Below are 23,546 nucleotides of genomic sequence, written 5' to 3'. Positions count from 1 at the left end.
AAGCCCCTTTTTTCCCCTTCAACATGTTGGGGTCTAGGGCAAATTTTTCTTTGCTTGATTCTTGGGAATTTCCCTTCTGGGCGGAACTCAAGTTTCCGGCCATCTCAGCTATCTTCTTTCCGGCCGTCCCTGGGATGTGATCTTCTCGGTTGGTCCTCAGTCGTCCAAGACGAGTGGTCCCTACATCTGGGGGTGTTAGCGGTGATCTGCAACCCCTGGGGCGCTCCTGGCGTGGACCTCTGCTTGTCCCGCCACAACCGAAGTGTTCCGCTCTCTTGGTCGGGCTTTGCCGTACCTTATCTGTTTAGTGGTCGGGCGTTGCCCTACCGTCTGTTTTTCCTCCCCTTCCTCTCTTTTCGGGGTTCTGAGGAAACTCCTAGTAGGGGGTTCCCACCATTCTCGTGACCCAGCCGTGGTTCGTCGTCATGGTCAGACTCCTGAACGACTTAACGCTGCGCCTTCCCTATTGTCCATACCTCCTAGCTCAGGTCTCTCTTGCCACCCTATTTTACCGTCTCTGCTTTTGCCGGTGTGGTGGTTGAGACAGCAGTTCTGAGGACCCGCGGTTTCTCTTCCCAAGTGGTTCGCACCATGCTGAGGGCTCACAAGCCTTCCTCTGCAAGACTTACCACCATACCTGGCGGTCTTGTTTCCGTTGGTGTGAAACTCCGCTTTTTTTCTCCGGTCGCGGTTTTCCTTCCCGACCCCTTTCCCTTTTCCGTCGGGGCTGGCCCAAGGGTTGGCTTTTCAGCTTCCTTAAGGGTCAAGGTTCGGTCTTTTCCATTCGACGTCCTCTGACGTTCAATTATCATGTCCGAACCTGGTTCAGGGAGTGGCACAAGCTGCCCCTCCTTATCAGTCCCCTTCTTTTCCATTGGGACTTACACTAGGTCTTAGGTGCACTGCAAGGCACCCCTTTTGACCCTCTCAGGGACATTTTTCTTCGCCTCCTTCCCCAGAAGGGGGCATTCCTTATTGCTCTTACCTCTGTTAGGAGGGTGTCAGAGCTGGTAGTTTTCTCCTGCCGTTCTTCCTTCCTGGTTGTATACCAGGACAAGTTGTTTTCCGTCCAGGTCCGTCCTTCTTACCTGAGATGGTTTTTGACTTTTAAATCTCAATGAGAACATCGTCCTACCGTCCTTTTGTCCGGCTCCTTCTCATCTCTTGAAGCGTTTGTTCCACAACCTGGTTGTGGTGAGGGCTGTTCGGACTTCTCTCCTCAGTCACTCTTTCCTTTTGGCAGTGTGACCCCCTTTTTTGTGTTTCTGGAAGGTCGTTGTATAGGACAACCTGCTTCTACGTCCACCATTTTTCGGTGGATCCAGCCTGGTTTTTATTTATTTATTTTTTTGGGAGCTTACCGCTGCAAGGGGAAGATCCGACCCTTCAGGGTTTTGGCTCATTCCACCCGTGTTTCTGGGCATCCTGGGTCCTCCGCTACGTGGCTTTGGCCTTGCAGTTCTGTAAGGCGTCTGCGTGGTCGTCTTTGTACACTTTCTCAAGGTGCTTCCAGATTCATGCCTTTGCATCTGGGCTGTATGATGTTGCAGACGGCGGTGGTCCAACTGTCCACCTGTCTGATTCCTTACCCACCCAAGGGTCGGCTTTGTACGTCCCACGGTTTGTGTCCCCCAATGCAGCCGATAGAGAAAAGGAGATTTTTTTATGCTTACTGTAAAATCTCTTTCTCGAAGTTCAAAGTCCCGCCCTTTTTTTGGGGTTTCTCTTTGGTTCTCTGTCCGAGGGTGTTTTGTTTGTTTTTTTCTTCTGGTTCTCGGACAGTTCGTGTTTTTTCCTTGACCTGTCGGTCTTCTCCTGTTGCTCTGGTACTAAAACTGATTAGCTAAGGGCCTGGAGGCAGGTATATCCTGCTGGGAGGAGCCGACTTTTTGGTTGCCATAGTGTCACGCCTCCTAGAGACAGCAGCATACACCCACGGTCTGTGTCCCCCCAATGGATCCTTTGAGAAAGAGATTTTACAGTAAGCATAAATCTCCTTTTTGATAGTTCGGATATTTACGCACGCAGCGATACCAAATATGTTTATAAAATTTTTTTATTTTTATTGGAGGGGATTTTTCACTTTTTTTATTTTTACATTTTTAAACTTTTTTTAAAACACTTTTATGTCCCCATAGGGGACTATCTATAGCAATCCTTTGATTGCTAATACTGTTCAGTGCTATGCAAAGGACATAGCACCGATTAGTATTATCGGTGATCTTCTGCTCTGGTCTGCTCGATCTCAGACCAGAGCGGACGACCCAGAGAGACGTCCGGACGTCCGCGGCAGCGCTGCGGGCGATCCGATCATCCATTCAAAGTACCGCACTGCCGCAGATGCCGTGATCTGTATTGATCACGGCATCTGAGGGGTTAATGGTGGACATCCGCGCGATCGCGGTTGTCGGCCATTACCGGCGGGTCCCTGCCGTGTAGGACGCCAGCACTGTTCCGATGCTCACTGTCATACACAGGACATAAATGTAGGTCCGGGTGCGTGAAGTACCGCCAAACCAGGACGTACATTTACGTCCGTGGTCATTAAGGGTTTAAACAAACAAACAAAAACAAAAAACATTTTAGTATATGGCTCTAATCAGTAAAGAAAGTTTTTAGATGATACATTGGCTTCACATTTTACCCAAACTCTTTTATGTGATATAAGTACACATGCACTGTAGTGTATTCAATACATTTTTCTCTGAGAGACTGAGGCATCACACATTCATTTAAAATGGGTTGGTCACTACCTTTGGTGTTTTTAATGAAAGATGTATTTACAATAAGTCACGTACTTTAATACAGTTGTTGCCTGTTATGCATATTTATGATTATTTCCCCGTCATGCTGATGTTGCTCGTGTGCATAACATGGCGGCATATGGATGAGCATGTGACCATACAACGACATTTAGTCCCCCCCCCCACTGCACATTTCTTGTGTACAGTATGTTCCTATAGAGGAGGTGGCAAAGTCATGTTCTGGTCACATGTTCCTCCATATGCCGCCATGTTATAGATTGGAGCACCGTTTAGACTAGTAATTGACTAAGGGGGCAAAATATGCATAGCAGGGCTAAATTTTAAAATGACAGTAAGTGACCTAATTATTAGCTATAAATCTTTCATAAAGACACAAATAAGTGGCCAAACCCTTTTAATGACTTACAAGCTTCTGGCAATTTAAAGTTGTCTCTATGGCAGATCTTCATTTTGATCGAAAATTTATTTTTGAGCATTTTTTATACATAACTTATCCTATCTAAAATTAATTAAATGTGTTATAGAAGCTGTGACAATTTTTCATTGCTTTTCCAGAAAAAAGACCTTTAATTTTTAAGGAAGATGTCCTCTCAGTTCCAATCGCAGAATTAAATTATGGATTATGTTTAATAACGAAAGAAGCCAAGAAACATGATGGTTCTCCATATGATGCAGATATGATGTTTTATTTGCTACTTAGTGTACAGAAGGTACGACACCTATTGTATTCTCAGTCTTGATGTTTTGGGCAAGTTTCAGCTTTTATTGCTTCAGTCTGAATATTTTTTTTCATTTTATGGTCATTGTTCAAAGAGGACACGTGGCCTCCCCAGACATTGGGATTTTTGTACCCGATTTAACTCTGTGACTGTGTTACATAGGCTTTCCCTTTACTTCTAGTACAGTGTGTGTGATAAGCAGGGATTTACTGTACATAAACGGTGTATACTGTGCATGGAACTGCTCATGTGTCTCACTTCTTTACATTACTGCTGTGCTATTCTTATTGTCATGTATGTTGTGAACTAACCTCTGTGTTAACTGGAGAGATTCCTGGAGCAGGCACCACGCGACACGCGAGTGGGTTAATCATGGACATTGGTGTTATCAGCACAGGATCATGCCTTCTCTTTACTGTGTACACACTGAAAGCTGCAAGTCCTACTCCCCTTCCCCTCCAAAAATGAACCCTTTAGGAGTCTAGAGCCCTCTTTGTTGTAAAATAGCCTGTATACTGGGATTATATAACAGGACCCTCTGAGTGAGTAATTTATTCAGGGAGGGAAGAGTGTATAACTTATATATTACACTCTGATGCGAGGCTATTTACCCTTTTAGATTCCATGATCAAAGTTGATAGTGGGGGACCCTAAGCCAGTAAAATACTCGCGCTGATCCTTTCCTATAGTTCTTCGCTGTATGTGGAAATGTCCAAACTATCAAATATTAAATTAATGAAATCGCACAGTGATTGTTTATTTATGCCTATGCCAAAGTCCAGTATTGCAAATTTTTGGTCACTTTATATACTAGAGAAATGAATAAAAAGCAATCAGTCCCATCAAAACAAAATGGTATCAATTAAAAACTACAGATCATAAGTCACGGTGTAAAAATAAACACTCATACATCCCCTTATTAAAAATTAGAGCTATGAAGGGGTCAGAAGAGGATGATTTTAAGCATACTCCTTTTCTTATGAGTAACTTCAGACTGGGCAGAAGGTTCTTCTTCCAGCAAGACAATGACCCCAAGCACATGGCCAAGACAACACAGAAGTGACTTAAGGATAACTCTGTCTGGGTCACTCAAGGACATTCACAGAGTCCTGACTTAAACCTAATTGAATGTGTCTGGAATACCAGTTTGCTTCAACTAAGTACTGAGTAAAGGGTCTCAATACATAGGTCAATGCAATAAAGTGGGGGGAAAAAAGTATTTAGTCAGCCACCAATTGTGCAAGTTCTCCCACTTAAAAAGATGAGGCCTGTCATTTTCATCATTGGTATGTCTCAACTATGAGAGACATAATGGGAAAAATCCATAAAATCACATTGTCTGGTTTTTAAAGAATTTATTTGCAAATAATGGTGGAAAATAAGTATTTGGTGACCTAAAAAAAAAAAAAAAAAAAAAAAAAAAAAAGCAAGATTTCTGGCTCTCTCATAGACCTGTAACTTCAAGAGTCTCCTCTGTCCTCCACTCATTATCTGTATTAATGGCACCTGTTTGAACTTGTTAGTATAAAAGACACCGGTCTACAACCTCAAACAGTCCCACTCGAAACTCCACTATGGCCAAGACCAAAGAGCTGTGGAAGGACACCAGAAACAAAATTGTACACCTGCACCAGGCTGGGAAGACTGAATCTGCTATAGCCAAGCAATTTGGTGTGAAGAAATCAACTGTAGGAGCAATTATTAGAAAATGGAAGACATACAAGACCAGTGATAATCTCCCTCGATCTGGGGCTCCACACAAAATCTCACACCGTGGTGTCAAAATGATCACAAAAACTGTGAGCAAAAATCCTAGAACCACACTGGGGGACCTAGTGAATGACCTGCAGAGAGCTGGGATCAAAGGAACAAAGGCTACCATCAGTAACACACTATGCCGCTAGGGACTCAAATCAAGCAGTTTGCTAGAGAGCAATTGGATGATCCAGAAGAGTATTGGGAGAATGTCATATGGTCAGATGAAACCAAAGTAGAATTTTTTTGTAAAAACTCAACTCTCGTGTTTGGAGAAAGAATGCCGAATTGCATCCAAAGAACACCATACCTAATGTGAAGCATGAGGGTGGAAACATCATACTTTGGGTCTGTTTTTCTGCAAAGAGACCAGGACGACTGATCCGTGTAAAGGAAAGCATGAATGGGGCCATGTATAGTGAGATTTTGAGTGAAAACCTCCTTCCATTAGTAAGGGCATTGAAGATGAAACATGCCTGGGTCTTTCAGCATGACAAGGATCCAAAACACCGCCCGGGCATCGAGGGAGTGGCTTCGTAAGAAGCATTTCAAGGTCCTGGAGTGGCCTAGCCAGTTTCCAGATCTCAACCCCATAGAAAACCTTTGGAGGGAGTTGAACGTCCATGTTGCCCAGCGACAGCCCCAAAACATCACTGCTCTAGAGGAGATCTGCATGGAGGAATGGGCCAAAATACCAGCAACAGTGTGTGAAAACCTTGTGAAGACTTACAGAAAAAGTTTGACCTCTGTCATTGCCAACAAAGGGTATGTAACAAAGTATTGAGATGAACTTTTGTTATTGACCAAATACTTATTTTCCACCATAATTTGCAAATAAATTCTTTAAAAATCAGACAATGTGATTTTATGGATAATTTTTTCTCATTATGTCTCTCATAGTTGAGGTATACCTATGATGAAAATTACAGGCCTCTCATCTTTTTAAGTGGGAGAACTTGCACAATTGGTGGCTGACTAAATACTTTTTTTCCCCACTGTATGTTAGCTTTTCCTTTTCCATAAATTGGCAGAGATGTCTAACGTTCTGTTTTCAGTTTGTCATTATGGGTATTGAGGAAGAATGATGGGGAACATTTTTTATTTTAACTTACATGTGAAGTGAAGGGATCTGAAGACTTAACAAATGCATTGTAAATTTTCTCAAGATGGTCTTTAAAGCTAGAAGTGTCCTTTATTTATTTATTTTTGCTTCCAGCATATGTTTGACAACAACAGGATTGATAACATATTTGCCGATCTTTATTATTCAAAGTTTCTGGAAAAACTTCATGAAGTGTTAAAGGGATATTGCCCAAGGGTGAATCCATTTGGTATGTTTATTTTTAAGCTTGTTTTCTTTATTAGTATATAACTAAATACTTTAGTGATATATAAATATTTTTCTCCACAGGTTACGTAATATCCAGCTGCATTTCCGAAGAAATGTTGTGGGACTGTAAACAGTTGGGTGCCCATTCCCCCACTACCCTACTTTTTACTTTAATGTATTTCAACACCAAGTAAGTGCACAAAGGGATTTTTTTTGGATAGTATACCACCAGTTTCAATTGCCATTTGTATTTTTGTAGTGAAATGCACAGTTTGCTTCACACTATTATATTTAATTTTTTGTTATATATGGTGGGGGATTATTGTAAAGATAAAAAAAAAGTCATACTCTGCCCCTAGACCGCCATAGCTTTCAGTCTATTATCCAGTTCCCTACTCATCGTGCTACTTCCAGATGCTACCAAATGAGCTATCGCAGCAGTAGCTGACCACTCTTCCACCACTGAACTGGCTGGCTGAGTGGCCAGCTTCTGCAAAGATGGCATGTCTAAGAAGCAGGAATTAGTAATGCTGAGCAGAGCAGAGACCAGATGTCAGACCAAGAGCTGAAGAGGAACCAGGGTAGGTTTATCTTTTTGTGTCTTCTATATCTTAAAATATAGGATAAGTGCAGTTCACAATGACTAGGATGCACTGAGGTTAATTGAAAACTGCACCAATACTAATGTGTGCAATAACGTATGAGTGAAAGACTAAAAAAAGAGCAGTCCTCAAGTGTGCCGAGCATTCTGATTATTCTGAATATTAAATGTAAAGGAAGTGATGTTATAAATAAAGTATTGTCCTCCACTAAAAGGCAGCTACTTTCAAGGCTAACACAATCATGGGATGTATCAAGAGTGGAATAGAGGTTCATGACAAGAACATGGTTTTGCCTCTGTATAGAGTATTGTTTCCAATTTTGGGAACCTGCATAGGAGGACATGGCTAAACTGGAGAGGGTGCAGAAGAGGGTGACAAAGTAAGGGTGATAATTAATGGTATATGTGGATAACAGTACCAAGACTACTTGTTAGTAGCGATTTGATCAAAGTGTACAAATATATGAACGGACAGTACAGAGACCTTTCTAGTGATCTTTTTATACCTAGGCCTACAAGAGGGCATCCTCTACATCTAGTTGAAAGAAGGTTTTGCCATAATCACAGGTGGGGATTCTTTACTGTAAGAGCAGTGAGACTGGAACTCTCTGCCACATGATGGTGTAGTGATGTCTGACTCAATAAACAAGTTCAAAGGGGGCCTGGATGTTTTTGGGGCTAAATATAATACAGGTTATGGCTAGTAGATTTATGGTGATGGAATGTTGATCCAGGGATTTATTCTGATCACCATATTGGAGTCTGAAGGAAATTTTTACTCTTTCATGGGGCAGTTGGCATCAGCCTCATGGGGAGTTTGTGCCTTCTTCTGGACCAACACAATAGGGTGTATGTTGAACTTAAAGGGGTATTCCAGGCAAAAACTTTTTTTTACATATCAACTGGCTCCGGAAAGTTAAACAGATTTGTAAATTACTCTTAATCTTAATCCTTCCAATAGTTATTAGCTTCTGAAGTTTTCTGTCTAACTGCTCAATGATGATGTCACGTCCCGGGAGCTGTGCATGATGAGAGAATATCCCCATAGGAACTGCACAGCTCCCGGGACGTGACATAATCATTGAGCAGTTACACAGAAAACAACAACTCAACTTCAGAAGCTAATAACTATTGGAAGGATTAAGATTTTTTAATAGAAGTAATTTACAAATCTGTTTAACTTTCTGGAGCCAGTTGATATATTAAAAAACGTTTTGGCCTGGAATTCCCCTTTAATGAACTCTTGTTTTTATTTTTTTTATTTTATTTTTTCTTCAACTTTACAAACTATAAGGTTAGCATACAAAAGCAATACAACATTTATTATATAGATAAAAGATATTGTACACAATGCGTACCACAGGGCCCTTGTGGTAGCTGAGGTAGAGCATAGTGTAGATATAACACACAAAATATTCAGAATACTAAAAAGACATATAAATGCTCAAAGTCTACCTTTAAAATAGTTATATGGTTCAGGAGTAAAAATAATTGTTTAGAAACTAAGATACCTCTATTACAAAATGAACAAGTCTATAAAGATGTAGTCACTTGAGTGGTTTCCAAAATAGTACTGTAGGTATAGATATAATTGGTTAAGATTAAAAGCACTGTATCAAATAATCAAAGTTCACATGGTTGCTGTGAAAGGAAAAATGCAGTAGATTGTATCCTGTACTTAGCACCTTATGTCCATAAACCTTTTGGATGGAATTTAATTTTGGTGTTATGCACTAGCGGTTAAAAAAGAGAGAAACTTGCATCCAGCTCTCCCAAAATAATCTATAGAGTTAAAACTTAATTTTTAATTGGTATGCATTGTTCTGTTTTAATGCATACCAATTAAAAATTAAGTTTTAACTATAGATTATTTTGGGAGAGCTGGCTGCCAATTTTTTTTTTTTTTTTTTTAATTTTTTTTTTACCACTGATTGCTTGGGATGCGGCCTGCTTTGTGATCCGTGCCCCCCTTCACTACATTGGAGCTCATCTGCCTCTGAAGAATCATCTACACTGAGTGGCGAGCCGAGCTGCATTTTTTCTCTCTATCTTTTCGCTGGTTATGCACTAGAGCCCTGTGCAGGACTGTTTTTGTTTTTCCATCCTGCTCCTGATAAATTTCCACTCCTGCCCGCTCCCACAACATATGTATCCAATCTTACCTGCTCCTGCAACGTGTGTCCAGGTATAAGCAGGTATGCCATTTAGGAGTCTGGAAAAGCTGGGTGAGACATTCTGACCTATCTTTTCTATGCTTCTGAATGGCAAATCTGAACCCTCAGGAGTGTGCACTGTACAGTGATTATATGATTTGTCACAGGCATAGACTTTATGTACTTTAAGTTTGCACAAGGCTCGGTCTGGTGGACACTAAGGCAGCTGTATAAAACTATGTATCTGGTCCTATTAGCACTGAGTGACGGAACTAGGAAGTCCTCATATTTTTGTCAAGAAGACCATGAATGGTGCACTGCACAGCACTAACAATGGATGTTGTATGTAAGTTATGTTGAGTAACACCGCTGTGCCGCACCTACAAGTTGACTTATGGAGGGAAGGAGACAGCAGTGCAGCAAGCGTTTGGCAAGAGAATGTGCAGTCAGTACGCACACACACAAAGCAGCATGACTCTAGATGCTTAGTGAGCTGGGAAAGGGACATATACAGTAATGATAGAGGGGTCTGCCCTGCAGTGCTGGAGCGTGTAGGTTTTGAAGGACCCTGAGCTATAGAGCTACAGCCGTTGCAACTGATAGTGCCACTTACCAATCACTGGCCAAAGCAGGACATCACTGCGGCCAGTGGTTGGTTGAGCAAAGCTGTGACACTTTTTGTGGAGACCGATAAGAGACAGGGCATCCAGATACCCGAGCTACGAAGGAGCAGAGGGAGGCAAGTTAGTGTTTTTTATTGGATTAGGCAGGTTGGGGACAATAGAAAAATAAATTTTACCGAACATCGATTGTAATTGAATGTTCAGTGTTCTTATATTTAATGCTTTTACACATAGAAATGGAAGTTTACTGACTGATTTGTTTCTGTTAGCTTAGTGTGGATGTGTATTGTGTAAGTTTGGAATATTACCTATGTCAGTGTGAATTAAATCTAAACCTGCATTGAGACTCCTAGGTTAAAGACTGTCAAATTTATAGATCTTGCGTGACTCAGCCCTAGACATGTGGGCAGTATAGTTGCCCCCTCCAACTGTTTTTGATGCTTTGAATGGCTGCAAATGTGAGGCTTGGGGATCCTTATTGTGGTGAATAAGAAATGCAGTGGATATTATATTGCTCAGATGGCTAGGACTGAGTTATGCAGGATTAGGTCTGACTTTTTATCACTTTGCACCAGGAGGGACCCTGTGAATTGGCTCCCCTCAGCCTCATCTCTACCTGTCAATAATACTTACGTGCACCTGATTATGCACATTTTGGTATGTTTTTAGGAGTCACATAATTTCTAAGTAGTTTTTTCTAACACTTTATTATAGGCATGTAGTTTGATGAGCAATTCCCATTTTTTATTATATTTATCTATTCTTTATTAGCATTTCTTATAGAAATGTTCCTTTAGGCCATTGCCCATTATACATGCACTACCAACTTTCATTCTGAATATTTTGTTACATCTCTGTTGTTATCTCTACACGATCATCTGCCTCAATGGCCCTGTGGTACGCCCTTTATAATGTTATTTATTGCTTTTGTATGCTAACCTTTTAGTGGAAGACAATACTTGATTTAGAACATCACTTCCGTTTAACTTTTATTACCAATCACAATACTAGGCACACTTGAGGACTTCTCTGTTTTAGTCGTTTGTATCTTGCTACCAAGATACAACATAATGTATTGCCCTAACATGCAACTTGGGCAATCTAGAAGTAACCTTTTATCTTGCTTTTAAGATACTATCTGTGTGTCCAGCCTAACACTCCTCCAGAGAACTGCTAAATTTAAGTTTCCATCAGCAGCCACATCAGGTCTAGATGTGTGTTTTTTGTGTTTACTTGAAAACAACCTCCTCCATCTTGCTTGAATCAGCCCTTATGCCTAATGCCTAGTGAAGCCCCTGGCTGGCCCACGCTCTGGCAGGCGCCATGTATGCGTTAACATATATAAGACAATTTTCTGTGATAATACTGTATACCTCTAAAGAATACATGTATATAAAGGAGGAAACTGTGTACTGAGACCAATATGATCAATAATACCAGTATAAAAGGGACAACAATACCGCTACACCACAACCACATATTACCACCACCCTGCTGCAGAAAAAAAATCCTCTTAGGGTATATAGGGTTATGTTCACACGTACAGGATCCTGCGCAGATTTGATGCGCAGAATTTGTAACTGCCAATTAGAAGCTGTGCTCACTCATTTAGTTTACATTGAAATCTGCAGCAGAAAATCCTGTGCATCAAATCTGCATACATGTGAACGTACCCTTACGAAGACCAATATTCCTTCATACAGCGACCATATAATGGTAGATACCAGCTCTATACAGGTTCTTAAAGGGGTATTCCAGGCAAAAACTTTTTTTTATTTATCAACTGGCTCCGGAAAGTTAAACAGATTTGTAAATTACTTCTATTAAAAAATCTTAATCCTTCCAATAGTTATTAGCTTCTGAAGTTTTCTGTCTAACTGCTCAATGATGGTCACATCACGGGAGCTGTGCATGATGGGAGAATATCCCCATAGGAGCTGGACAGTTCCCGGGACGTGAGTCATCAGAACGCAGTTAGACAGAAAACAGCAACTCAACTTCAGAAGCTAATAACTATTGTAAGGATTAAGATTTTTTAATAGAAGTAATTTACAAATCTGTTTAGCTTTCCGGAGCCATTTGATATATAAAAAAAAAGTTTTTGCCTGGAATACCCCTTTAAGGCAATATAAGTGATTAAAGTTATATTCAGTCAATCGCAGTTGACTTTGTCCCCCCGTGTTTCTATTTATTATCAGGCCCACCTGCAGCTCCTTTATTGTACTCTGAAACTCCTCCCTCCTGTAGCCCTTTTCTGTCTGTATCATGCTGCCTGCACCAAAAGCACACTGCTTGCACCTGAAGTTCCCTGCTGTCTGCTGCGTTCCTTTCAACTATGTGTGCTCCTTAAAGGTGCACACAAAGCTGAAAGCCATGCTCACTTGGGGTTCTGAGACATGTATCTTCATTCCCCGGGTAATCCCCTCTTCCTTTGTAGGCTCGATAATCCCAAAAATTGCCAGCTGTAGCCCTAAACTTCTACTGGTGGACTGGCTTAGGGGCATACAGTGCCTTGCAAAAGTATTCAACCCCCTTGACTTTTTTTGTATTTTGGTGCCTCACAACCTGGAATTAACATGGATTGTTTGAAGAATTTTTTTTTTTTTTAAGTAAGGTTTGCGAAAGTTTTGCAATAAGACAGGAATACCAAAATAATAAGTGTAATATCTTTTGGGAAACAGAAAAATACATTAAAGCAATAAATCCTCAGTACAAGCAGACATCAATACATGTAACAAGTGTAAGTGACAGGGGTCAATTCGACAATATGATGATAAAGGTACTCCCGATAAGTGGTCAGGAAATGCACAATACAGGGGAGTCAACGACCACAGAGTAGTCTGTATCCAAGGGGGAATAGGGGTGAGGATGGGGGTAGGGAAGAAGAAAGGATAAGATGAGAAGAAAAAGAGAGGAAGAAAAGGGTGGAAAGAAACATGGAGAAAGTACAAGGATAACATCGAGCAGTAGAGACTGAACTCGGGCTCCACAGGCGGGCTCCACGCGGCAGTGACATTGGTAGCTAATGTGGGGGACATGCCTGAGAAAGGTAAGGATGTAGGCGAATAGAATAGTTATGGCGCAGTGTGTAGGGTTCTATATTCATTGGAGTGGAGGAAGGTCGTCCAAGGGTTCCACACTCCAAAATGTCTGTCCAACTGGTGTTTGGAATCCACGATCAGTTCCTCCATTCTGTGTAGATGGGTAAGCTCTTGGAGCCAGGAGTTGAAGGAGGGAGGGGACGTGGACTTCCAGAGTCGGGGGATGAGTGATCTGTTTGCTAATAGCATAAATCTAAGAAGACATGTTTGACCTTTTGGGAGGGAGGGGGGATAATGGATGGGAGCCAAACAGTGGGATCTCTATCCAAGCACACGGTTGTGAGTTTTTGTATGAAGTCTAGGATCTGGGTCCAGAATGGGGCCAGCAACGGACATCGAAGCCAGATATGGATTATGGACCCACCAGGTTCTTCACACCTCCAACAGGCATCAGAGAGGCCCGGATAGAATTTGGACAAGAGGGTAGGTACTCGGTACCATCTGTTCAGGATTTTGTAGTTTGTTTCCTGGGCTCTACAGGAGATGGTTGTTTTGTGACAAAGACTTACAGCAGTTCTCCACTCCCCATTCAAAAACACTCTGTCCAATTATTTTTCCCACTCAAGACGAAATGGTGTTGGGTCATCTTTGAAAGTGTCAAGAAGGAGAGCATAGATATGACTCACCGGTCTTTCCACTTGTGAATTGGAAAGACAAAGTTTCTCAAATCAGGTGGGTGAGCAGTGAAGGTCTAGGGGGTCCCTGTTCGCGAGTTAGTAATATCGAAGTTGAGAGTAATTAAAAATGTGTGAAATGGTCGTATGGGAGGGTTCAATGAGTTCTTTGAGCAGTTTTAACCCTGATGGGGATAGAAATCTAGAGAAGAATGCCCGATCTGTTTTAGAAACACCCAAAAAGGTGGGCGTAGTCATGGCAGAGGGGAAATCCGGGTTCCCTATGACAGGAATCCTTTGATATCCGGATTCTGTCTGATTGCTATGAGGAGGTGCTCCATACACAGTACAGAGGGCAACCATGCCTCGTACCATTGCATATAGTAAATGGGGAAGACAATTGGCCATTTACACGAGCTTCGGGTTGGGAGTAGAGCGCCATTATACGCGCCTTCATCACAGCACCCAAACCAATCTGGGAGAGAGTAGCAGCAAGAAAACCCCAGTCCACACGATCAAAGGCTTTCTTAGCATCTAGAGAGAGCAATAAAATTGGAATATTACGTCTGCAAGCATAATGCACGATCGAGAAGGCCGGAGAGTATGGTCTCTGGCTTCTCTACTTCGCATGAAGCCAACTTGATTGTTGTGGACTAGGGAATCCATGAGACGTCAGTCTATTTGCAATCAACTTGGCGAAAATTTTTGCGTCCATATTTAGGAGAGAGATCGGGCGGTAGTTCGAGCACAAGCCTGGATCTTTCCCTTCCTTGGGTATCACTGTGACAAAGGTGCGCAGAAAGGCATAGGAGGGGGGTGATGCATCAAAGATTGAATTCAAGGCTGGGAGAAGAGGAGGTAGCAGTTGATTTTGGAGGAGCTTGTAAAACTTGGCGGTGTAGACGTCAGGGCCAGGGCTCTTCCCTTTAGGTAGGGAGTAGATGGTCGCACGAATCTCTTCCGAAGTGACCTGGGTCTCCAGAGAGGCGATCGCATCTGGGGGTGATGCAGGAAGGGCTGTAGAGGCTATATATTGTTGTAGGGAGGGGTGAGAGATGTTTTGTGTAGTCGGGGGTGGGTAGGTTGTAGAGATCAGAGTAGTACCGTCTTAAGGCTTCAAGGATATCAGGAGTAAGATGTGATATAGATCTGGAGAGGGTCTGAGTAGCAGGATCAAAAAGGGAGGACTTTTTCTCCCTAAGTGCTTTGGCCAGTAGTCTCCCTGATTTGTTACCCCATTCATAAACTTTCCCTGTCAATTGACGATAGAATTGACAATAGAATGTTTTTGGTTAATTAACGCTACCAGTTCCTGACTGATTTTGATTATGTCTCTTAGTACTTGTTCCTGTTGGGATTGTTTGTGCTTGGTCTCTAAGTTATGTAGTTGCAGTTGGAGGGAAGACCATTTGGCAGAGTTTTCCTGCTTTAGCCGAGACCCATGGTTCATTAGAACACCACTGAGGACACACTTCAGAGCCTCCCACTTTGTGAGTGGCGAGGACTCATCCAAGCTGTGGTCAGATTGGAAGTTGGAGATAGTCGATTTCAGTTCCTGGAGACAAAGAGAGTCCAAAAGGAGAGTCTCATTAAGTTTCCAGGTAGAATGGGGCTTAGCAAAAGCGGGAAGCTTGAATGTGAGTGACAGGGGCGTGATCTGAAAAGGTGATGGATCCTATAGTGGATCGGTAACTGAAGGTAGGAGGTGATGGCGTGGGAAAAGGGTGTAGTCCCCTCCATGTGGGTGAAAAGCACGCCAGGAGTCACTCTATTCGTATGAGTGAAGCTTTTTCCGTAGAGTGCTCAGTTTACAATGGGAGAGAAGTGAGAGGCCCGAGGATGTGTCAACCAGGGGGGGCACAATGGAGTAATAAAGTCACCACAAAGAATGACTTGGCCAGTTGCAAAAGAAAAAAAGAGCTTCTAGGGTATCAATAAGAAAGGATACTTGTTCTCTGTTAGGGGCATAGATGGACGCCACTGTGATTTTGTGGCCGGCTGATTCGTAGTTGGCGAAGACATATATCGGGCGTTAGGGTCAATGAACATATCTAAGATTTTAATGGGAAGGGATTTGTGAAATGCCAAGGAAACTTAGTTCTAGCATCTGGGTTGGTACTGTGGATCCAGGTCGGGTAATACCTATTGGTAAACGTTGGTGTGTGGCCTTCTTTAACCCCTTAAGGACTTAGCCCTTTTTCACCTTAAGGACTTGGCCGTTTTTTGCAATTCTTACCACTGTTACTTTAAACATTAATAACTCTGGAATGCTTTTACTTATCATTCTGATTCCGAGATTGTTTTTTCGTGACATATTCTACTTTAGCATAGTGGTAAAATTTTATGGTAACTTGCATCCTTTCTTGGTGAAAAATTCCAAAATTTGATGAAAAAAAAAGAAAATTTTTGCATTTTTCTAACTTTGAAGCTCTCTGCTTGTAAGGAAAATGGATATTCAAAATAATTTTTTTATGTTCACATATACAATATGTCTACTTTATGTTTGCATCATAAAATTTATGAGTTTTTACTTTTGGAAGACACCAGAGGGCTGCAAAGTTCAGCAGCAATTTTCGATATTTTTCAGGGACCAGTTCAGGTTTGAAGTGGATTTGAAGGGTCTTCATATTAGAAATACCCCATAAATTACCCCATTATAAAAACTACACACCCCAAAGTATTCAAAATTACATTCCGTCAGTGTTTTAACCCTTTAGGTGTTTCACAGGAATAACAGCAAAGTGAAGGAGAAAATTCAAAATCTTAATTTTTTTACACTCGCATGTTCTTGTAGACCCAATTTTTGAATTTTTGCAAGTGGTAAAAGGCGAATTTTTACTTGTATTTGTAGCCCAATTTCTCTTGAGTACAGACATACCTCATATGTCTATGTAAAGTGTTCGGCGGGCGCAGTAAAGGGCTCAGAAGGGAAGGAGCGACAAGGGGATTTTGAAGAGAACATTTTTCTGAAATGGTTTTTGGGGGGCATGTCACCTTTAGGAAGCCCCTAGGGTGTCAAAACAGCAAAGAAAAAAAAAAAAAACACATGGCATACCATTTTGGAAACTAGACCCCTCGGGGAATTTAACATGGGATAAAGTGAGCCTTAATACCCCACAGGTGTGTCATGACTTTTGCAAATGTAAAAAAAAAAAAATTTTTTACATTTTTAAAAAGGGTAATAGCAGAAAATACCCCCCAAAATTTGAAGCCCAATTTCTCCCGATTCAGAAAACACCCCATATGGGGGTGGAAAGTGCTCTGCTGGGGCACTACAGGTCTCAGAAGAGGAGTAGTCACATTTGGCTTTTTGGAAGCAAATTTTGCTCTGGGGGCATGTCGCATTTAGGAAGCGCCTATGGTGCCAGGACAAAAAAAAAAAAAAAAAACACATGGAATACTATTTTGGAAACTAGACCCCTCGGGGAACGTAACAAGGGGTTAAGTGAACCTTTATACCCCACAGGTGTTTCACGACTTTTGCATATGTAAAAAAAAAATTTAAAAAATGTTTTTACCTAAAATGCTTGTTTTCCCAAAAATTTTACATTTTTAAAAAGGGTAAAAGCAGAAAATACCCCCCAAAATTTGTAACACAATTTCTCCCGGGTACGGCGATACCCCATATGTGGCTCTAAACTGTTGCCTTGAAATACGACAGGGCTCCAAAGTGAGAGCGCCATGCGCATTTGAGGCCTAAATTAGGGACTTGCATAGGGGTGGACATAGGGGTATTCTACACCAGTGATTCCCAAACAGGGTGCCTCCAGCTGTTGTAAAACTCCCAGCATGCCTAGACAGTCAGTGGCTGTCTGGTAATACTGGGAGTAGTTGTTTTGCAACAGCTGGAGGCTCCGTTTTGGAAACTGTGGCGTACCAGACGTTTTTCATTTTTATTGGGGAGGAGAAGTGGGCTGTGTAGGGGTATGAGTATATGTAGTGTTTTTTACTTTTTTACTTACTGTAAACCTCTGCCCATGTGAGTGTGTACCCTGTACGTTCACATTGGGGAGGGGGGGGAACATCCACCTGTTGCAAAACTACAACTCCCAGCATGGGCTGACAGACTGTACATGCTGAGAGTTTTAGTTTTGCAACAGCTGTTGGCACACTGGTTATTGATCACTGAGGTGTGCCTCCAGCTGTTGCAAAACTACAACTCCCAGCATGAACGGTGCATGCTGGGAGTTGTAGTTTGAAACAGCTGGAGGCACACCGGTTGTGAAACACTGAGTTAGGTAAAAACTAAAACCAGTGTGCCTTCAGCTGTTGCAAAACTACAACTCTCAGCAGTCACCGACAGCCAACGGGCATGCTGGGAGTTGTAGTTATACAACAGATGAAGGTACACTTTTCCATAGAAAAAATGTGCCTCCAGCTGTTGCAAAACTACAGCTCCCAGCATGTCCATACGGGAATGCTGGGAGTTGTGGTGGTCTGCCTCCTGCTGTTGCATAACTACAGCTCCCAGCATGCCCTTTTTGCATGCTGGGAGCTGTTGCTAAGCAACAGCAGGAGGCTGTCAATCACCTCCAACTGCTGCTCCACGCCGCCGCACACAGGTCAGTCCCTCGCCGCCACCGCCGCTCCTGGGGCCCCGATCCCAACAGGGATGCCGGGGATCGGGGTCCCCAGCTGCCGGGGTCAACTTCCCGCACCCGCTCACGTCCTCCGTAAGAGGGGCGGAGCCGGTTGCGGGAGTGACACCCGCAGCAGGTGCCTGATTGGTCGGCCGGTAAACCGGCCGACGAATTAGGGCGATCGTGAAGTGGCACCAGTGCCACCTCACCCCTGCTGGCTATGGCTGTTCGGGGCCGTCTCTGACGGCCCCGAACAGCCAGTAATTCCGGGTCACTGGAGACTCGATTGACCCGGAATCACTGCAGATCGCTGGGCTGAATTGTCCCCGATCAGCCAGTAATTCCGGGTCACTGGAGACTCGATTGACCCGGAATCACTGCAGATCGCTGGGCTGAATTGTCCAGCGATCTGCGACCATCGCTGACATGGGGGGGACATAATGACCCCCCTGGGCGATATGCCGGGATGCCTGCTGAACGATTTCAGCAGGCATCCGGCTCCGGTCCCCAACCGGCTAGCGGTGGGGACCGGAATTCCCACGGGCGTATGGATACGCCCTGCGTCCTTAAGGACTCGGAATGCAGGGCGTATCCATACGCCCTGCGTCCTGAAGAGGTTAAAATGCATCTACAATAGAGACAGGATGTTTCTCAGGGATGTTAAACCCCTTAACATTTAGGGTCACTACAGTTATGTCAGCTGCCATGGCTAAAAATGTGGTAATGGAGTAACTCACCCCCTCGTTGGAGTCCCACCTGCGCCTCCGTCCACCGAAGCCAATCTCGAGGAGAACAGTCAAACCTATAGAGGGAAGAGAAGGGAAAAGTTTGAGAGGAGAGGACAAGATAAAAGAAAAAAAAAAAGGGCAGCCACAAGCGAGCAGATGCACAGGGGCTAAAGAAGGTGGCCATAAGGGTCCAAACAGATGTGATCGGAGCCATTTCGCACATCAATCAGGCAGTTTGCGGTGTAGCAGGGCTGCTGGAGTAAATAACAGTTCCCAATCTGGCAATGAAACTGAAGGTAGTTTGAACGTCATCAGGAAGTCTTTCAGGTCATCTGGGCAGAGAAGAGTAGCTGTAGTGGATCCTTGTCTAGCCATCAGTGAGAAGGGGTAGCCCCAGCGATACAGAATTTTGGCATTATGAAGGACGGATAGAAGCGGTTTCAGTATGGCTCTTAGGCGGAGAGTAGGCAAGGAGAGGTTGGGAAATAAGTGAATCTCCGTTCCACAAAAGTGGAGGTGTTGCAGTTGTCTCGCATTGCACATTTTGTCCTTTCAGTAGAAAATGGTGGACCTGACATATCACGTTTCTCGGTTTGGACGGGTCAGGGTTCTTAGCTTTCAAGGCCCTATGTGCCGATTCCAGGGTAGTGTCTGGAGGTCTTCTAAGGATGTCATTAAAGAGTGTTTGGAGAGCAACAGGGAGGTCTTGTGGAGGAACAGTTTCCGGAAGACCCTTTATACGGATATTGGGGGAGATATATCAAAACCTGTGCAGAGGAAAACTTGCCCAGTTGCCCATAGCAACCAATCAGCTTGCTTCTTTCATTTTTAGGAAGGCCTGTGAAAAATGAAAGAAGCGATCTGATTGGTTGCTTTGGGCAACTTTTCCTTTGCACAGGTTTTGATAAATCTCCCCCATTGTTCCTTTTTGGTTTATGTTGTCAAGGTCGTCCATATGCTCAATAATGAGAGATTGTTGAGTTTACAGAGAGGTAATGGTGTTCTTGAGTTGCTGGACTTCAGAAGAGACTGAGGTGTGGAAGGCCTCCAGTTCAGCCTCCCGGGTTTGTAGCAGGACGACATCATGTTGGACAGAGGCAAGATCTTTGCGCCAGGCTTCCTTCAGATCAGACGCTAGGGACAACATGTCTATTTTTGTTGGTAGAAGAGCCAAGAGCGCCTGGAGTTCAGGGTGATTTTTCAATGTGTTGGCAGCAGCTTCAGGGCTAGGAAGTGTGGAAATTACAGCAGTCTCTTGAAGGTGAACTCCAGCAGAGGGAGTGTGTTCTTGAGATGGACAGCGTGTTAATAGTATAGGACGGCTATGAGTAGGGAGGGTATCGGCAGAGCTCCTCATGACATCAGAAGGAGAGCGTAGAGTACGGGTTATCGGCTATCTGCCTGAAAGGTCACAGATTATCGGTATCGGCCCTAAAAAAATCTGTCGATGCCTAGTTACTATGTAATGACACTTAGATTGCACACAGGTGGACATCATTTCACTAATTGTGACTTCTGAAGGTAATTGGTTGCACCAGAGCTTTTTATGGGGGTGAATAAACATGCCAGTTTTCTATTTCTAAACAAAGTTTTATTTATATATTTTTCTCATTTCACTTCACCAACTTAGACTATTGTGTTCTGATCCATCGCGTAAAATTCAGATTAACAAAACATTTAATTTAACCCCTTAACGACGCAGGACGTATATTTACGTCCTGCGCCGGCTCCCGCGATATGAAGCGGGATCGCGCCGTGATCCCGTGTCATATCGCGTCGGTCCCGGCGCTCATCAACGGCCGGGACCCGCGGCTAATACCACACATCGCCGATCGCGGCGATGTGCGGTATTAACCCTTTAGAAGCGGCGGTCTAAAGCGAAAGTGACCCGGCTGCTCAGTCGGGCTGTTCAGGACCGCCGCGGTGAAATCGCGGCGTCCCGAACAGCTGACCGGACACCGGGAGGGCCCTTACCTGCCTCCTCGGTGTCCGATCGACGAATGACTGCTCCGTGCCTGAGATCCAGGCAGGAGCAGTCAAGCGCCGATAACACTGATCACAGGCGTGTTAATACACGCCAGTAATCTGTGTAAGAGATCAGCGTGTGCAGTGTTATAGGTCCCTATGGGACCTATAACACTGCAAAAAAAAGTTTAAAAAAAAGTGTTAATAAAGGTCATTTAACCCATTCCCTAATAAAAGTTTGAATCACCCCCCCTTTTCCCATAAGAAAAATAAAATAAATAAACATATGTGGTATCGCCGCGTGCGTAAATGTCCGAACTATAAATAATATATATAATGAAACCGCACGGTCAATGGCGTACGCGCAAAAAAATTCCGAAGTCCAAAAAAGCGTATTTTGGTCACTTTTTTATACCATTAAAAAATTTATAAAAAGTGATCAAAAAGTCCGATCAAAACAAAAATCATAGCGTTAAAAACTTCAGATCACGGCGCAAAAAATGAGTCCTCATATCGCCCTCTACGTGGAAAAATAAAAAAGTTATAGGGGTCAGAAGATAACATTTTTAAACGTATAAATTTTCCTGCAGGTAGTTATGATTTTTTCCAGAAGTGCGACAAAATCAAATCTAGATAAGTAGGGTATCATTTTAACCGTATGGACCTACAGAATAATAAGGTGTAAATTTTATCGAAATATGCACTGCGTAGAAACGGAAGCCCCCAAAAGTTACAAAATGATGTTTTTTCTTCGATTTTGTCGCACAATGATTTTTTTTTTCCGTTTCGCCGTGCATTTTGGGGTAAAATGACTAATGTCACTGCAAAGTAGAATTGGCGACGCAAAAAATAAGCCATAATATGGATTTTTAGGTGGAAAATTGAAAGGGTTATGATTTTTAAAAGGTAAGGAGGAAAAAACGAATGTGCAAAAACGGATAAACCCTGAGTCCTTAAGGGGTTAAGGCTGTAATGTACCAAAATACGAAAAAAGTCAAGGAGGTGAATACTTTTGCAAGGCACTGTATGTCCCCAGGCCCAGCCTGCCCCTATTCATGTAAACAGATTTGTCTATGTGTGTGGTGTGAAGCAACCTAAGCAGTGGCAGTTGTTCCATGAAGACTTGCGGTTTTTTTTTTTTTCCATAATAAATTTGTGCACTGAATTATGCTCCAAATTTCCTATGACTATGATCTTGTAAGAGAAAGTTTTCATTAGTTATAGGAATACAAAGATCTGTATTGGATAGTAAGAATATGTATTATCTAGGCAGATGTTCATAACCTATTGTACTACTATACAGTATTACATTGTTTTGAAGGAAATTATTTCTAATGATTTGCTTGTTTATTTGCTCTCCATCACTTCTTTCCCTTAGGTACTTTGTTCTAAGAACTGTAGAGCAGCATTCACAATTGGCTTTTTCCAAGATTACGAAACAGACAAGGAAAAACCCAGGAATAGGCAAAGACAAAAACTGTACAATTCGCTTCTTGCGGCTCTATGGACAAGTTCAGAGTGGCCTGAAAGGTAAAGAACCTAATTGTTGGTGATCATGATTAAAGTCTGACCATGTCCCATGCAGCAAAAAGGAAGTTATTGGTGTATAAGGAAACTAACATGTTTCTGCTTTTAGGTTTTTTAAGTCTTAGGTCCTATTCCTATTCCATTGGAATCTGCCCCTAGTTTCATTGGAAAGGGAGTAGTCCTAACATCCCAGTGTAGTGCTGTAATGCAGTGAATTTAATTCCATGTGGGAAGCTCCACTACGAAACTTTTGTAGTTGTGCACTAAGCAGCAGACTACCTATTGAGCTCTGTTAGATTTTCTAAAAATGGAGGATTTTGTTTTTTAATAGAAAAAGACCACAGTAAAGGATTTTTTTTTTTTTACTACCACAGATTTCTGTGTGAGGTTATGTGCACACGGGGAAATTTATCAAAACCTGTGTAGAGGAAGACTGGTGCAGTTGCTCATAGCTCCAATCAGATCACTTCTTTCATTTTTCACATGCCTCTTTAGAAGTGAAAGAAGCAATCTGGTTGCTATGGGCCACTGTACCACTCTTCCTGCCCACAGTGTTTTTGAGTGTATTTTATGACTCAGAAAACTTATTTTTTTTCCCTTTTCCAAGCATAAAAATCCTAAAACTTTTAGATGTTGGTTGCTTTTAGGATGTCTTTTGAGACATAAAATATGGCCTGTTCACCCACACTAAGTCCAATGCACTAGGTTATAGTGTGGGTGAAAAAGAGTCCAACAAGGGATAACTTACTTAAATATGTGCAGTAGGTCCTGGGATATGTCTTCCAGAAGATCCTCTGCTGAATTTAGTGTATCGTGTGCAGGGGGCAGGGTTTCGTCAGCTCAATTTACATATTCATTGTCTTAGTGTCCACTTCACTAGGATGTGGACTTGCAGACAATAAATATGTAAATTCAGCTGATGAAAGCGATCTGATTGGTTACTATGGGCAACTTTACCTCTGGTCAGGTTTTGATACATTTCTGATTTAATGTGTTGCATGCAGACTTTGCAGTGGTTTTGCATTAACCCCTTAACACAGGGATTTTTCATTTTTACACTTTTTCCTCCTTGTCTTCTAATAGCG

General features: G+C 42.6%; 1 protein-coding gene across 4 annotated transcripts in view; it reads left to right on the top strand.

The window, feature by feature from the left end:
- Nucleotides 1-23,546, top strand: part of LOC130369044 (transcriptional regulator QRICH1-like) — a 90,535-nt gene that overhangs the window by 62,728 nt on the left and 4,261 nt on the right. For all 4 annotated transcript variants that reach the window (XM_056573729.1, XM_056573727.1, XM_056573728.1 and 1 more), the window contains exons 5-8: nucleotides 3,321-3,475; nucleotides 6,456-6,570; nucleotides 6,651-6,759; nucleotides 22,313-22,464. In XM_056573729.1, coding sequence (XP_056429704.1) covers nucleotides 3,321-3,475; nucleotides 6,456-6,570; nucleotides 6,651-6,759; nucleotides 22,313-22,464 — 531 coding nt within the window. The remainder of the gene's footprint in view (nucleotides 1-3,320; nucleotides 3,476-6,455; nucleotides 6,571-6,650; nucleotides 6,760-22,312; nucleotides 22,465-23,546) is intronic.

Source organism: Hyla sarda, chromosome 4 (genome assembly GCF_029499605.1).
Source record: "Hyla sarda isolate aHylSar1 chromosome 4, aHylSar1.hap1, whole genome shotgun sequence".
Lineage (NCBI taxonomy): Eukaryota > Metazoa > Chordata > Amphibia > Anura > Hylidae > Hyla > Hyla sarda.
This window is presented reverse-complemented; position numbering and strand designations above follow the sequence as displayed.